Below are 16,899 nucleotides of genomic sequence, written 5' to 3'. Positions count from 1 at the left end.
TAGGGATTATTTACATGTTTGGGTTCCGTTTTGTTAAATATGTGTTTACCTCATAAATGCCATATGATTAAAGCACACAATAACACCAAATTCTCAGTTATGAATAGCCTATACTTATAATTTTTGCTGTCTTCTTAGAGATCACTGATTGTTATCCGGTGTGCATAGAACAGTAGCTTAGTTCCTCTAGTTTTTAGAACAGCCATAAAACGGGGAATACAAGTGTTAAGAGTTTTAAACATATCATTCTAATTTTTTTTTTCTCGGATTTTGCAGGCATCTCTTTCCATTGATGTGAAAAGGTCCATTGAAAGTCATGTCTCCACACTCATAGAACCCACTCTCTGTACTCGACTGTACTATTGTGGAGGCCAAGACCATCCAGAGAGGCTGACGCAGATACTAGGCAGCGGTTTCACACATAAAGGTATGGAGAACTAGGTAATCATAATGGCAGGACAGGCCCTACTCCACCCACCCTCTCTCTTCTCCTTGAATCCCTCTCCACTACTATATTCCATTTAATTTTTTTGTTTGTTAGTGTGAACATCTATATTTTCCACGTGTCTCATTTGACCTAAAGAATACAGAGCAAAGGTAAGTATACTTATTTTTGTATGATTAACAAAGTAACCTATGGAGCTCCCACATGTGTAATTTTATTCTTTAAATCAGCAAATTTCCCACATGAGCCCTGACAAACCAAAAGTAGATTAGCTGTTCAAGCCTAACTTTGTGCATCATGGGAGCACTGCTCTTGTTTGCACGTTTAATCTCTGTATAGTCAAACGTTTTTGCTAAGTAATTCAGGATTCCGTGACCCCTTGCACCATTTTTTACTTAATGCCATTCTAAAGCGTTTGTGTGAGCAGCACCTAGTTTTCATCTTGTTTGCTGTGTGATCTTGAATGACAAATCCTGTGAAGCGCCACCTCAACTTTAAGTGGGAGTGTTCCTTGTTTTTCTTCTTATCCGATTCAGAAATTGTATTTTTGAGTACATAAAGTGGTACTTCGGTACTACTAATGCATGCACTACAAAATACAATTCACAAACCCATAGACGGAAATCTCAAGGGAGTAATTGCTACAAAAATGTGGGGCTAAGGGAAATTTAAGAAGGGGTATAGGTAGGGACATGATAGTACAAAACACACGCCACAGAAGAGTAAGACAATTGCCATTCACAGAGTATACGTATAATTGTATTACAGTCCTAGTAGTTACAAAACAGACTTAAATGCACTCCTACCCAGACTTATACTAAGTCAAGCACCACATATGGCCAACTACTAAGTACTTCAACACTCTTTCATAAAAATGAATGAATGCAGACTATAACACTAACATCCAATAGAGGATAATGTGAAGTAAATTAAGTTAATTATAATTGTGTGTAAATATATATGTGTGTGTTTGTGTATATATATATATATATACACAAAGTTGAATGAAATGTGGATATATAACTAATACTAAAATGTATTTATTTTTTAAAGTAATAATGCACATAAATTTAAAATAAATTATATTACTTGTTTAACTTCTAACCATGTTTCTTTCAAATTAAGTAAAATTAAAAATGCATTTAATTTTGAAGTATTTTTCAAAACAGAGTATATAAAAAATAATTCATATTTTCAATTAATTTTTACAATTTAATACAAAGTTAAAATTAGAAGGCAGATTGTGGTATATTTCTTGTATATTTTTGTTTAAGCAGTCCTAAGTTAGCATTATTTATTTAAAGTTATTTTACATTTTTTTTAACATTAAATTAATATTCTTTCAAAAAAAATAGCAATTAACTTTCCCTATATTTTCCTCTAGAAAGATCTCAGTCCTGGTGGCGGAGATCTCCAAAAGCAAGTTTCTAGTGGTAACTTTATCCTCCTAAATTCAGTTTTAGGAATTTGAGCAGTGAAGACTCTTAGGTCTATACCTAAGTATAGTTCTCTACTTGGAAAAGGCCAATATAAAAAGTGGATCTACAGATGAGTAAATCTACACATGCAAACTTACCTTTAGGAATTGGACCATTCTAGTAGAAAGATACTGGCATAGCTGCAGAGCGGCTCATGCCATGTGTGACACATCCAGTCAGTCGCTATGTACTTTGAGACATTACATGAATGGGCTTAAATATGCAAGCATGGGAGGTGTTCTTGGATAAAAACGTATTGCACATGACATTCGTACACAAGAGAGCTAAATAAAATTAGAGCTGCAGTCTGATATTAGTAATATTATGCTGGAAATACAGATAGAAACTTTAGTCCAGACTGAGCTTTCTAATAAACTGCAGATTACTAGATTGAAAGTGTCACACCTAGAAAATATAATTTTTTGTATCTAAAGATAAGTGGAAAACCAGAACCTGACTCTTCAGATCAGCCTGTCTTGCGAGGTAAAGCTGAGCATGAGGGCCTTTAAATGTCACTGTGTTATAGAAACAACAATTGTTCAATTCATATTTTAGTCCTTATTTAAGAATGTTATTTGAGCGAGACAACACTTGCACAGCATTGGCAAATAACAACTAATATTTTGACCAGTAATGTATGTCAAACGTGATTTGCCATCATGCTTTTCACTCTTCTGGATAAAACTCTTTGGAGAGTGGAGAGGATTCCCCAGAACCATTAACTTTTTTCTTATAACCTAAATTGTTATCAGCAATATAGTGGGCAAAAGGTACTTTACTGTTGATGTTTTTTGACTTATTTTTTAATGCAGTTCTTAAAGTGCTATGGGCCTGATGTACGTACAGACAGGTCCCAAATAGTGGGTGAAACTTGTGCACCACGGTTTTGGACCTACCTGTCAATTTACAAAATCATTTATGTACTAATGGGTCACAACATGTCCATTTGGATGGGGTCAAGAAAATACCTGCCAAAAGAATATTATACTGAGGAAATTCACTAGTTTTTACCCCCTGCGATTCACTAGGAACACAAGAATGGGGGATTGATACCCTGCACATTTGTTTTCTCTTTCTGAGGTGGTCTGACATGATTCTCTGTGTGACAGCTTATCTTTGCATATCAGAAACCATCCATCGCAGGTGTCTGCAACTTACTCACAACCAGTAAGGAGCTCTTTTGCAGTTGCGAACTCCATGATTTTGTGAATTGCAGGGTTTTCCACCACAAAAGAGTTTTGTTCATCAGGCCCTTATTCCCCACCAAAATTAAAAATGCCATTTGTTCTAATCACTATTAAGGACCAAACATGCTTTAAAGCGGATGATTTGTTCTTTTTTTTTTGGCAAAGGCTATTTCAAGAGAAGCCCCGTGTGTATAAAAGTAGACATCCTTTGCAGGGCAGCTGGTTGCAAAGTTCTTCACAAAGACACAAACCCGTACAAAAAGCTATCAGTCAAGACAGTAATTATCAATTCTCAGTTGCCACATGTTTCAAGCTAAAGGCATTCTGATTCTATTGAACCAAAATGCAATCATTTTGTGTGTGGAGGTAAGAAAACAACAGCGATTTTTTTTGTCTTGGGTCAGTAGTTTGTTTTTCTGGAAACTGTGACTCACCCACCCACGTTGTTCTGGTAGAATGTTGTCTGGAGCATGGAGATTGCGTCAGTGGCTAGACCACAATTGGGGCTTTTGTGACGGAGCAGGGATGGACAGCAGGGATGGACAGGGATGGTCTAAATCCAGACAGTTAGTCAGCCTGAGTCTCAGTGGCACTGAAAAAAACATTAGAATGTGTCCACTAATACGTCTGGTGTACAAGTGCGTGCGTGATGTTACAGCCTTGAGTCAGAAGTAGAAGTGGGTAGTGCCACAAACAGATCTTGCCTCAGTGCTGTTTTACCCCACCGAGCAAAAGACTTAGGGGGTCATTCTGACCCTGGCGGTCCATGACCGCCATGGCGGAGGGCGGCGGAAGCACCAGCAACAGGCTGGCGGTGATTCCTGGGCGATTCTGACTGCGGCGGTAAAACCGCGGTCAGAAAAGGGGAGCCGGCGGTTTCCTGCCGGTTTCCCGCTGGCCCAGGGAATCCGCCATGGCGGCGCTGCTTGCAGCACCGCCATGGGGATTCCGACCGCCTTCCCGCCAGCCTGTTTCTGGCGGTGTCCACCGCCAGAACCAGGATGGCGGGAACGGGTGCTGTCGGGCCCCTGGGGGCCCCACAAAGATTTTCACTGTCTGCTTTGCAGACAGTGAAAATCGCGACGGGTGCCACTGCACCCGTCGCACCCCTGCAACTCCGCCGGCTCCATTCCGAGCCGGCTTCATTGTTGGAGGGGCTTTCCCGCTGGGCCGGCCGGCGGTCTTCTGGCGGTCGCCCACCGGCCCAGCGGGAAAGCCGGAATGGCCGCCGCGGTCTTTTGACCGCGGAGCGGTCTTTCGGCGGGAACCGCTTGGCGGGCGGCGACCGCCGACCGCCGCGGTCAGAATGACCGCCGACCGCCGCGGTCAGAATGACCGCTGACCGCTGCGGTCAGAATGACCGCCTCAGGGTCTGATTTAGAGTTTGGTTGAAGAGATACTCCATCGTATTGTTGATGTAGTACACTGTCCACCAAGCTCTTGGTCTGTCCACTTGATCTAGATTCAGGTGGACTGCCAGGTTCCCACTGACAATGTAAAATTTACTCGGTAGATGAAAACCTTAATATGACAGCCCAAGAGAGTACGCTATCCGATTATTCACCATATTTAGAGTGGGCAGACGAATGGCGGTTTTTTGGTGTCTGCCATCAACAGTAATTTTCCAACAATGAGGAACAGTAAAAATTTGAAACTTCCCATGGTGTCAGGGCCATTAGCTTTTTTCTTCTTCAAAAACAAACTCCTGTTTTGGACATATGTTTTTGGTGGAGAAAAAATGATAAAGGTTTGGTGTTAAAGTCTGTCACCAATGACACAGACATACAAAACCTTTTAAAGTTTTTTTTATGAATCACCATGACAGTAGGTAATACAAAACCAAAGAATTTCATTACAAGACTGGAGGCTCCCATTATGCATTATTCCTTGAATGCATTATCCCTTTAATGCTACTCCACACAGCACTTAAAAGTAAATCACATCACAAAGAAAAACTTTCTAGAATAGAACCTTCAATACACATAACCCACATAACCCAGTCAATGTAGACGGCATTCTGTCTCTTATAAATACTGCTCCTCGCAGATAAGTATAATTTTATGCCTGTTCTTGTATATTTGCTACTCTGGCATACTTTTGTATGTATTTTGTTTGTAGTATTACCGTTTTCAATTTATGGTTACCTTATTGATTTAGCATTTTAATGCACTTATTTGTGCTGTTTATTTAAATTTGTATCATACGCAAATGTACTTTATAAATCTTGCCCAGACTATACTAGCATAGAGCGCCGATTCTTACCGATGCTGAACATGACACGTTTTTCGGCACCATCCTCACGACCCCTTTCAGCCCGCAGTCGCCCTCTCTTTGGCCACTCTCACTCGCGGCACCATCACGACTGCAGTCTGCTGGCCTTGGGCCACACCTCTGCGGTTTTTCTCACTTTGGCCCACGATCGACTTCAGCCGAGACACTTAGGCCACACAGGGCTCTCAGAGTCCGTTAGGCCGCACCTCACCAGCTTTCTCACTCCGGCTCTTAGTCGAGATGCGTAGGCCCCACAGGGATCTTAGAGCCATTAGAGGAACGTGTTGGGAAATGGCAAGATGTTGCAATACGAGAACTCAACTCTCCATCTTAAGTTGGAGACATTGCAATTGAATTTCATGTTATTATGCTGCAGTTTTAGGATCTCTTAACATGTCGTCTATGACAGTTGACAGTTGCGATCTCTGGTTCACAGCTGATCGTCATCCCCCTCAGCTGGTTTCTGATCACTATTTCATTGTTCTGCTCCTATGGCTGACTCTTGTTGGACTTGCTGAATAGTATTTATTCAATATATATTATTAACACTTTTAAAATACCAGGATCCATAAAAAAAGGTCTACTACCATGTTAAATTTTATTACTTTACAACATTTCTGATGGTGAAAGACAGCTCTCTAACTTTTTTCAGGGCAAAATTAATGAAGAAATAATTCAGCACGAAATGTGCACATGCGTTAAAGAAACTTTGGATCAAGTCATGTCTACAGAGACACTCTTAATTGTGAAAAAAGTGTGAGTCCTCCTGAAGAGTCTGTGACCCCAGCTCACCAGAAAGGAGCGTACCTAGCAACAAAGGCAGTAAGAGAAAAGGGAAAATTAAACACATTGATGAGCCAGAAAGGGAGAGCTTGGTTTATCAAAAAATGGGAGGTTGAAGCACCTCAAACAGAACGGAGGCTATAAGCGCCTCAAAGAGAAGTGGAGGTCTAAGCACCTCTCAGTAAATGGATGCCTTACGCGGCACAAAGATTAATACTACCTCTAATGCTAGATTTGACTCAAACACTCCTAGTAACGTCCAATTCTCTGATGTGGGTGAGGAGGAATTCTGTATTGAAAAACATCTGGACGAATATGTCCTAGACCTTGATGATGATGAGTTTTTTCTGGACAATTTATTCATGGAAGAGAATCTTTCCTCTTCTTCAAAGGATGTGATAATGGATCCTCTGGGGGAGGAGATGTGTTCACCAAACAATATTAAACTTCCAAGAAGTATGGAATGGTGCCCACAAGAACATGTAGCCAAATTCATTAAAACATGGATTCACAATCCTCTCAACAAGAGAGACAGAAACATTTTAAAAGCAGAATGCTCCTGCCCTGTTATTCATGATAAAACTTGCCTTACACCCAACCTAGATCTGAAACTGATTACCTTTCTATTCAAGTTATGTAGAGACCTGAGGAAAGGCCTCAAAGGGTCCCTAAAATCATGACAAGACCACCTTCTCGACATAGTAGGTCCTTTTGCTAGGATCATTGATATGATTGAGGAGACTCACATCAATGAAGTCCCCTTGGACTTACCTTTACTTAGAGGATGGAGTCAAAGGGTAATTCTACTACTTGGCAACGCTAATGCTGCACTAAATACTGAAAAACGAAGAGTCGTCTTACTAAAGATCAGTCCCAAACTTGGTTATCTGGCGGAACGCGAAACTTCTCTAAATCCAAAAGGACTGCTCTTTGGAGAAGATATGATTAAGACTTTAAGCAAATATGTTGCAACTTTTATGGCCTTAGACAAGGCTCAATCAAATATGCATAAGCTTTTCACCCAGAATGTTTTCTGGATGGGCCAGCAGAAGGGGACTTTCTGTCAGCTAGCTGTCACAAAGGTCTCACTTCTACACACAATCAAGAGGCTTTGGTAGAGGATGCCAAGGTAAAAATGTCTCCGCTCAGAGAAGGGGAGGCTTTCGTGGCAGAGGCAACAGAGCTCATGGTCCCCCCCTCCTCAGGCTATCTGGGTAAGTACCACAGATTTACCTTCCTCCCAGGAAAAAGTGGGAGGTTGCCTCAAATTATTTTTCCACTTTTGGCAGACAATAACAAAGATCTATGGGTTTTAGATATCATCCACAGGTACAAAATAGATTTTTGTGAAGATCCTTTCCAATCAGTTTACCCAAGAGATCTGCTCCTAAACCATGCTCAAAAACTCGTTGTGGAGGAGGCGATAAAAGTGTGTTACATAAGGGAGCTATTGTTCAAGTTTATTTAACAGAAAGACTATTCATAAGTAAACTATTCTTAGTAGAAAAAAAGGGTTGGATACCTGTGATAAATTCAAGAAATTTGAACAGGTTTCTCATCTACAGACATTTCAAAATATAGGGAATCCATCTTCTAAGAGACTTGCTGTTGAAAGAGGATTGGCTCATAAAACTAGATCTAAAAGATGCTTATTTTACGATCCCCATGGCCAAAGAACACCAGCCTTACCTTCAGTTCTTCTGGCAGGGTCACCTTTTTCAATTCTGCACTCTGCCTTTCAGTCTGTCATCTGGACCATGGTGCTTCACGAACGTTATGGGGACTGTAGCTTCCTACCTCAGAGAGAGAGCCATTTGGATGATCATCTATTTGATCAACATTTTGATTATGTCCCAATGTCATACGCAGATTGTGAAGGATTTCAATATAGTAATCTCCCTCTTAGAGAGTTTGGGATTTATTGGAAACAGAGAGAAATCTGTGCTAACACCTTCCAAGTCCCTAGAATTTCTGGGTTTCACTATAGACACAGTCAATGCTCTTGTTTTGCTACCCTTAAAAAAGATCGCAAAGATTTGAAAGGAGATAAGGTTTGTACTCAGACAGGAGAACATTTCATTGGGGGAACTAGCCAGACTTTTAGGTCTTTTATCTCCTTCTATTAAGGCGATCTTTCCTGGCCCTTTAACCTAACTGCATTGCAAAGGATAAAAGGTAGAGCCCTTCGGGAAGGATTGTGGTATGAGGACAAGGTAGTCCTAGATGGAGAGGCCGAAGCAGAGCTGTTTTGATGGTTGGAAAACGTGCATGCAAGGGATGGCAGGGCGATTTCTGGTTGTTCTCCAGATTTTGTACTGGAATCGGATGCAAGCTCACTTGGTTGGGATGCTCGTCTTGGTTCACAGGATTCTGGTGGCTTGTGGTCATATGCCAAGAGTTCTCATCGTATAAATTATTTAGAATTAACAGTGGGACTTTATGCCCTTATGAGTTTCAAAGTGTGTTTGCAAGGCAGAGTGGTGTTGCTCAAGATGGACAATGTTTCTGCTGTTGCTTATATAAATCATCTAGGTGGCACACATTCTACAGATCTTGCAACTTTAGCAATGACACTTTGGCTATTCTGCTTAGAACACAAGATCAACCTGAGGACAGAATATTTTCCTGGGAATTAAAATGTCAGTGCAGATTGGAATTCAGGGTTTTTGCGAGAGTACAGCAATTAGAAGCTGAACACAGATTGTATCTGAAGGTTAGTGATGACCTGGGGTCCCCTAAAGTTAGATATAGTCACAAGTGGATTGACTCATTAAATAGAGAGTTACGTCAGTTGGATGCCGAATCCGGGGGGGCCTAACGGTGAATGCTTTCCTTCAGGGATGGAAAGGAACCAACCCTTATGCATTTTCCCCATTCGCAGTAATTCTGAGAGTTCTACAGAGAGTCCGACAGGAAAGGTGCTCTGTTGTCCTGGTTACTCCATTTTGGGTCATACAAGCTTGGTTCCCAGCGTGTCTGGAACTAGCTTGCAACACACCTCTCTTTATTCCTGCAGTGCGAGGGCAACTGGTAAATGGGATGGAGAAGATCATCCTCTGGTCCTGAATGGGACGTTGAACATTCTTTCTTGGAAAGAATCAGGAGATCTAGAGATATGTCAGGCCTTTCATGTAGTGCTGAGGAACTCCTGGAGGAATCCTGGACACCAGGGATACACATAAAAGATATAAAGGGATTTGGAATTCATGGGTTTGTTGGTGCTTGGAAAGAGATATGGATTCTGTGGAGGCTTCTATAGAGGAAGTGGTAAACTTTCTAGTAGAACAGTTTGACGGAGGCCTTAGTTATAGGACATTGAACTGTTATTGGTCTGTGATTTCTGCTGGACATAGTTTGGTCAAAGGTAGATCTGTTGGAAAGAACGTTTTGGTCTGCCGGGTGTTTAAAAGCTTTATAATAGGAAAACCTCCTCGATCTAAGTACACCACTCTTTGGGACGTTAATCTAGTCCTTTCAATATTCACCACTTGGCCTAGCAATAAATATATTTAAACTTGAAGAGACTTTCTATGAAGATGGCCTCTTTACTTTGTTTAGTGACTTGTCGGTGAGTGTCGGATGCAAAGGCTCTAGAGGTAAGTAACAGAGTTTATGATGCATTTGAAGTGACATTTGAGATCACAAAAAGAACAAAGACGATATCTGAAACAATCTTTTACTCAAAAATTTGATTCTTGTAAAAAACTATGTGTGGTGAACTGCATGAGGGTGTACAAATGCAGGATGGGCGAATTTCACAATGATGGGACTGAACAACTTTTGATTTCTTTTGTAAAACCTTTTAAAGTGGTTTCTACAGTTACGATGCTAGATGGGTTAAACGGGCTATGCGATCACCTGGCATTGATTTGCAGAAATTCCAGGCACATGCTATGAGAGGCGCAATGGCTATAAAGGTGGCATATTGGAGGATATTCTGAGAGCTAGTGATTGGTCTAATTCTTCTACCTTTGTTAAACATTACTTCAAACCAATCAAGCAAATGTTTGATGTGGTTCTTAAGGGCTACCAACATGCATAATTGGAGCCTCTGGTCTTGTAATGAAATAACGATTCTATAATTATAATGCCACGAGGAAGGAACAAGATGTTCACATGACTGGAAACTTGTTGAAGGACTTCTTACGTTAATTTGAAATTTGTGCCTTTCAAAATTTCTACTTTATTCAAGACTCAACAGTTAAAAGAGGCAGAATGCTGTCTACATTGACTGAGTTATGTGTATTGAAGGTTCTATTCTAGAAAGTTTTTCTTTGTGATGTGATTTGCTTTTAAGTGCTGCGTGGAGTAGCATTAAAGGAATAATGCATTAAAGGAATAATTCATAATGTTAGCCTCCGTATCTGTAATGAAATTCAGATTCTCTTGGCGTTATAATTGGAGAATCGCTATTCACCGCCAGGCCGGCTATGAACTGTAAATTTGGCATGCAGATTAAAGGCAGGGAGGTGGACATAAAGCCCTCTGCCACCCTGACTGCTTTAATAGAACAGGTCTGGACAATAAAACCTTGGCATTTAGCCTTACAAAACTAGAAAACACCTCACTAATACATGAACACATCCTACAAATCCCACCCACACCCTCTACAAAACTTACCCCTCATCAATGTCCCCTTTCCATCCCCATCTTCACCTGACCAAACCAGTACCCATCTGTCCTGCTGTCCACCTTCTGTATTTCCCCTTGCCTTTTCCTCCCTTTTGTTCCTTGTCTAAAACTCCCGACATCTAAACTTTGTGCATCCGTACCCTTCCCCCCCAAAGCATAACTGTAAAGACCCCGCCACACAGGAAAACCAGACATGCGTTTTCCTGCGCCACCAAGAATCATGTCCTTTTAATGCCGATCCCATAACGTCATGCCCAACAACTCCGATATCTTAATCCGAAGCTCCAGCAAGAAATGCTTGTTGCCCAAAAACGACAAATGTACACCATCATGTCTAAAAAGATGTTGATCTCCATGAAAAATGTCACTGTGCTGTAGAACCGAAAAACCTTCAGCCAAACAAAAAACCTGCATCTCCCTGTTCACCTTCCTCCTCTGTTTCTCAATACCTTTAAATGAATTTGCTCCCCTCCAAACCCTCCTAGGAACTAATTCTGTCCAAACGATATGTGTCCCCGCCCACCTTTGTCTAATCCTCAAGAGATCCATCTTCATGGCTTTTAAAAGTCCTATACCTGATAAAGCTACCAAATCATTTTCGCCTAAATGCACCACTAATAAAGCCGGACAAACCTCTTGAGCTAATCTTTTTGAAAGAAAATACAGTAATTCACCCCACCTCATAACACTTTTTCCCATCCAAGATATCCTAATTCTGGCCCAGTCCAAATCCAACTGTCTTTCAAAGTGTCTTGATGAGGCCTGCTTCTCCACCCACCGAACGAACGAATGCCTCACTATCCAGACCGAACAAACTGCTCTGTGAGGGCCAGCTACACAACCTGTAGGCAGAAAGAACAGAAAAATCATTACCTAAGATATGAGACTAATTATCTACATCAACAATCCTCAAGCAGACCCGTTCTAACATAGCGCCGAAAACACTGAGACTTCCAACGCCCCAAATCCATTATTGACCTGTCTGAGAGCCCACGCTGCCGAGCCTTCGTAGCAGCCCCGATTCTAAAGGAATGAGTACCATGAAATCTTGGATTCAACCCCAACCTCCCCACACACATCTTAAGAACTGAAAGCAACTGACGAGACTTCAATATGGAACCATCCTCATGGACAAATACAAACCTAGAACTCGCCGGAAACTTACCAGCAAAGGACCACCAACAGTGAACTGGCCCCTCAGGAGACTGCACACCTCGAAATACCACCTCCCTACCCTTACCCAACTGATCTACTTTTGAATCCCACAACCACAGATAAACCCCACATTGCATTTCCTTGACTTCCGAGCATAAGATACCTTCCTTACCTTTTAAACCCAAAAGCTCTGAGACTCTAAATGCTCAGTGAAAAAGCCATGACAAGCATAATGCCATTAAACTCACCTCCCACTGGGAAAAACAAACATCCTTTAATACCAAAATAATTTCTTTCAACAACTGTGACATGATAGGGTGTCTCCCTAATCGTGCCACGCACCCCCCTCCCTAGCCCAGCCCACAATAATCCTCCTACAAATTTCACCTTCCATCGGATCATAACCCCAAAAATACTTACCGTAAAAAGAAATACCTGACAACTTACCAGATATACTTACGGCAGATAAACCCAACACAATCTGCTGCATAATAAAACAAACTGCATCCTCCCGCCTTTTGTTAACAACCAAAACCCCACCAGATCTTCTAACCGCCCCTGATTTATTTAATTCAGACCAAGCCTGATCGTAACTTTTCCGCGTAGAAGGGGCAATAGACTGCTGAATCAGCTCCAGCATCCTCACATTCCCATCTCCCATAATGCCCTAGGAACCGGTGTCTTCTGCGCGTCCGCTCCCGGTGCAAGCCCACGGAATCTCCACCACTGCAAACAAGATAGCGCATCAGCAATATCATTATTGACAACTGGAACATATCTGGCCTTGAACATTATATTGAACTTCAAACATGTCAATAAAAGCAATCTCAGAAGACGTAACACTTTCTCATCCTTAGCTTTCTGGCAATTGACCAAGTTCACTACTGTCTGATTGTCCACGTTGAAAACCATGTTCCTGTTAGCTAATGTATGACCCCAAATAGACAATGCCACAGCCAACGAGAAAAACTCCAAGAATCAGTCCAGGTCTCTCCCTCTCTTCGCTCCGGTGCCTTGGGGGTGTTCCAACCCCCACTGAGGGTCCTTGGTTGTGAGCAGGCCGCCCAAGCTCTGCCGCTGTAAAATGCTCCTCATGCCCACTCAATGCATGTGAATTGCCACATCCAAGTAACCAAACTTAAGAACCAGGGTGCCAAAAACCCAACCTAACCTGCGCCCTACCTGCACTACTATTAATATCTGCTTCACCAATTAATATACCCTTCGTGCCAACCTCACCTTTATCAGTAAATTCAACAAGCTGCCCTGTTTGATATAATGTCCGATTTTCCACATCCCAATGTTGCACTTTGTGCAACATAGGACTAACTAATCTGGGCACAAATTGTAGTTTTTCACCTTGACTAACTATGGGGGAAACACTAACCTGCACAAAATTATGCAAACTACCTCCTTCGCCCACCCTACCATCTTCCTCAGGATCCGACAAAACAATAATCGGCTCCTGCCGATCAGCAATGGGCGTCGCCCTCTTGGCTCCCATTCCTAATGTACTTTCCTTTAATAACCCCTCCCCTTGGTTGCTAACCATCTCCGAGGGGAGTGGAGCTTGCCTTTTCTTTTTTCTACTCGGCATACGGAAACCGGCGCATGCGCACGCGCCTCGACCCCCATGCGGCCAAATACCGCCACCGCACTCAACTCCTCCGCACCTCTCCCTCAAGAGGCTACACGCTGCCGAATGGATGCACCAGCATGCTGCGCGAACCTTGTGCCGCCTCTTTTGGCACTTCCAATGCGCCGAGGTGAGTCATTGCCCACAAACCTTTCCGTCAAAGCGAAATCATTGACTGACTCCGCATATTTCCTTCCCATAGCGCTCTTCTGTCTAAACTTCTTCGAGGAGTGAACAGGTGACGCACAAGCTATAACGGCTGCCGCCACGCCCTCCGACGACGCCCTCTTAGGCCTCTTCAAGCCCACCCACGCCTGCTCTAAAACCCCATGCTGAAGAAGATCCTCCCTGCCCTCCTCCTGTAACACCTGTAAAGCCTCAATAACCCTACTTGAATTATCCATCACCGACATCTAAACAAAGATACCAATAAAATTGCAATAACCAACTGCTAAATCTAAGGCCTACCTCGCAAGAATAGCCAAACAAACTACCCTGGGTGTGGCAAAACGACCAGAGAGGCCACCCACCCCCTTCCCCTTCAATATATAGCCACACCATAAGCCCACCCTTCCGCCCCAATAAACCAATCAGGATTCACGTGGTGGGTTGTACCACCCACTCCCGATCTGCCCGGGGGGAGACCGGGCAAGCCCTCGCTCCCCCCAAACACCCATTGCCTGGATTTCGGATAGTTAGCACATCCTACAGATGCATCAATTCTACAATGTCCACATTCCTGGTAAATGTTTCGATTACCAACTAGATGCTTTCTCTCTCCTATCGCCACTCGAAATGATACCTCCTGAGCAGCCCTTGTTCTCCCATTTTTGGAATGTGCATCAATGACTGTGCAACGACACATGCTAGTATCTCAGAAATCTTAGAAAGGTAATGGTAGAAAGAAGGAAATTTGGAACAGAAATAATTCTGCATTTCTGTTTACTCTCCCACCTTCAGTGTCGGTATTAGTCTGGGTGTGTGGAAGAACCCTGGACTTATTTCAGGCTATGGTATGTACACAATGTTCTCATTAAAAACACCCAAGTCTGTAATGTGGCAAAACTGTTATTTTCAGCTTTGTAGCAGCAGAATGCAGATAGTGGTTGTAGCAGATTTTATCAAGTTCTGCATGCAGAAAGCGCGTACCGAACCAATCTGCGCTGACAAGGAACGGTTGCCATAGCAATCGAACGGCAACGTAATGCCACCAGGCTGAGCGTGAGCCACAGCGTGCTTTGGTATTAGAAAGGCTTGCAAAAATGATAGCATCTGTTATTGACGTAGAAATGTGAATCTCTGGGTAACACGTGTTCTTTCTCCTCAGATCTTCACCGCGGAGCCTATGGAAAAGGGTTATATTTTTCTTCAAGTGCCTCCACAGCCTGCACATTCTCTCCGGTAAGCATGCATCACTTCTAAGTTCCGTCCTAAAACAGTTCAGAAAAGAGACATTCCCACACCTTTTACACGCATTCTGAAGCTGTTTACCACTCAAACGGCAAAACTGTGGATATTCAGATTTATATAGAGAAACACGCACTTTAAAGAGTTCAAGCAACGGCGTACAATAATGTCAGGATTTAACAGAAATGACATTTAACTTAACACTGCTTTCTCGGACATGTGTTTGTCAATTAAAGGGGGGGGGGGGTTTGGAAGTCTGATGTTTCTTGTTAAAATGTCATGTTTTGTACAAAAGTTGTTGAATCGCCTATCTGTGGAGTCATGGATGAAGAGTTGTTTTATTTCTTTAACCCCCCACCACGTTCAGCTTGTATTTTGCAGATAGTCCACTTGTGATCAATATAATCCATGAGAGAGCACGAACATTGTGAGCCACTGGTTATTATATATAGTTACATTATTGGGCAATACTAATTTCTTTAGAAGCATGTGGCTACATGGATAATTAGGTGCTAGGCCAGTTTCATTATTTCCTCAACTGTTGAATGACTAATCCTTTCTTCCAATTACTAACAATGAACCCATATCGTAATGAGTGCAATCCGTGCTACGAGGACAGTGAAGCATGCCACACACAGGATAGCAGGGTGTAGCGGAACGATGTAGAGATCAGGTACCAAGGTAGGATATGTGGGGGCAAGTGACTACTTGCTGGATTAGGCTAGTAAACATCCAATGAGGAGGATGATGTTTAGGGGCAATGCTAGAAATTACACTGTGCTGATTGTGATTGGCACACAATGCAATTGGCTCTACACTAGATAGGAAGTTTACATCTGACACAATCATAGAGGCATTGCACTTGCATTTTCTGGCGTCTCGTCCACAGAACGCTTTATTCAATCAATAGGAGAGCTATCGTCAAGCACTGCTTAGTGAATCTGAGTCTGTTTTTGTTTCACTATCACAATTTCCCTATTGGTTCTTGAATTCTAAAGTGTTAATCTCAGAATATTATTTCTGATTAGTGCTGAATTCACATGAATCATTTTCTTCATTTGCGTAGTTAGGACGTACATAATCAAAGGTATATTTAAACCTCAAGGATGCAGCTATTTGGAGTCACCAGTGATATATCTCTAGACCACTCTTCTTGGTGTCCGGTAGGCCTAGGTTTCAGTCGAGGTGGGCAAGCGCCTGAAAATTCGAGCCAGGCTCGAGCCTCTTACATGCCTTTGGCACAGCTTGAGGTCCTCATGGGATATCGAGCCACAAATAAGCTGAGGTTTTATGTGGCCTCTGCCTGCTACCCACCGTCTAAACTCATAAGACAAGAATTATTTAATTAAAAGCAGTAACCATTGTCTTCAATAATTCTCATGATGTTATAGCGTGGTTGGCTTAAAGTGTTAAAATTTGATGTAATAAAGGAGAGCGAAAGAGATACCCATTTAGTGACTGAATTGCAAAATGTGAAACTAGAAAGTCTGGTATCAATTCTGGCTTCAACAGTTGACCAAATTATGGATCCTATGCAAATATCCCAGCCTCCTTTTTCTTCATTGTCACATATGAGAGCACCTTCAAATGCATGAGTTCAGGATGTGCGCTTTACAAAAACCCCATGTGTCTGATTTCATACTCTATGATATTGCTCCATCTATAATAAGAATCTAGGCCACATACTGAATACCCATGGCAACAGTCTTGCCTATTGGCTCACCAGTAAAAGAAGCTAAAAAAAAGAACAAGGGGACTAGTCTGGGGACCAGTTATCAAACTGAAAAAAATCACGCGGTGAAAACTTTAATCACTTGATAGTGGTAAAAAAATCACCAACCACAATTACTGTAAGAACTCTTATACAAGCTCAAAACCTGTCCTCCCAATGAAAATGTTATTTAT

The 16,899-nt window shown here is 42.2% G+C and overlaps 1 protein-coding gene across 2 annotated transcripts in view; it reads left to right on the top strand.

Annotated features, from left to right (window-relative positions):
- LOC138267955 (uncharacterized) overlaps positions 1–16,899 on the top strand; it is a 1,270,490-nt gene that overhangs the window by 1,176,209 nt on the left and 77,382 nt on the right. For both annotated transcript variants that reach the window (XM_069217240.1, XM_069217239.1), the window contains exons 15-16: positions 277–427; positions 14,915–14,988. In XM_069217240.1, the coding sequence (XP_069073341.1) occupies positions 277–427; positions 14,915–14,988 (225 nt within the window). The remainder of the gene's footprint in view (positions 1–276; positions 428–14,914; positions 14,989–16,899) is intronic.

Source organism: Pleurodeles waltl, chromosome 12 (genome assembly GCF_031143425.1).
Source record: "Pleurodeles waltl isolate 20211129_DDA chromosome 12, aPleWal1.hap1.20221129, whole genome shotgun sequence".
Lineage (NCBI taxonomy): Eukaryota > Metazoa > Chordata > Amphibia > Caudata > Salamandridae > Pleurodeles > Pleurodeles waltl.
Note: the sequence above shows the minus strand (reverse complement) of the source record. Positions and strands in the feature narration are given on the sequence as shown.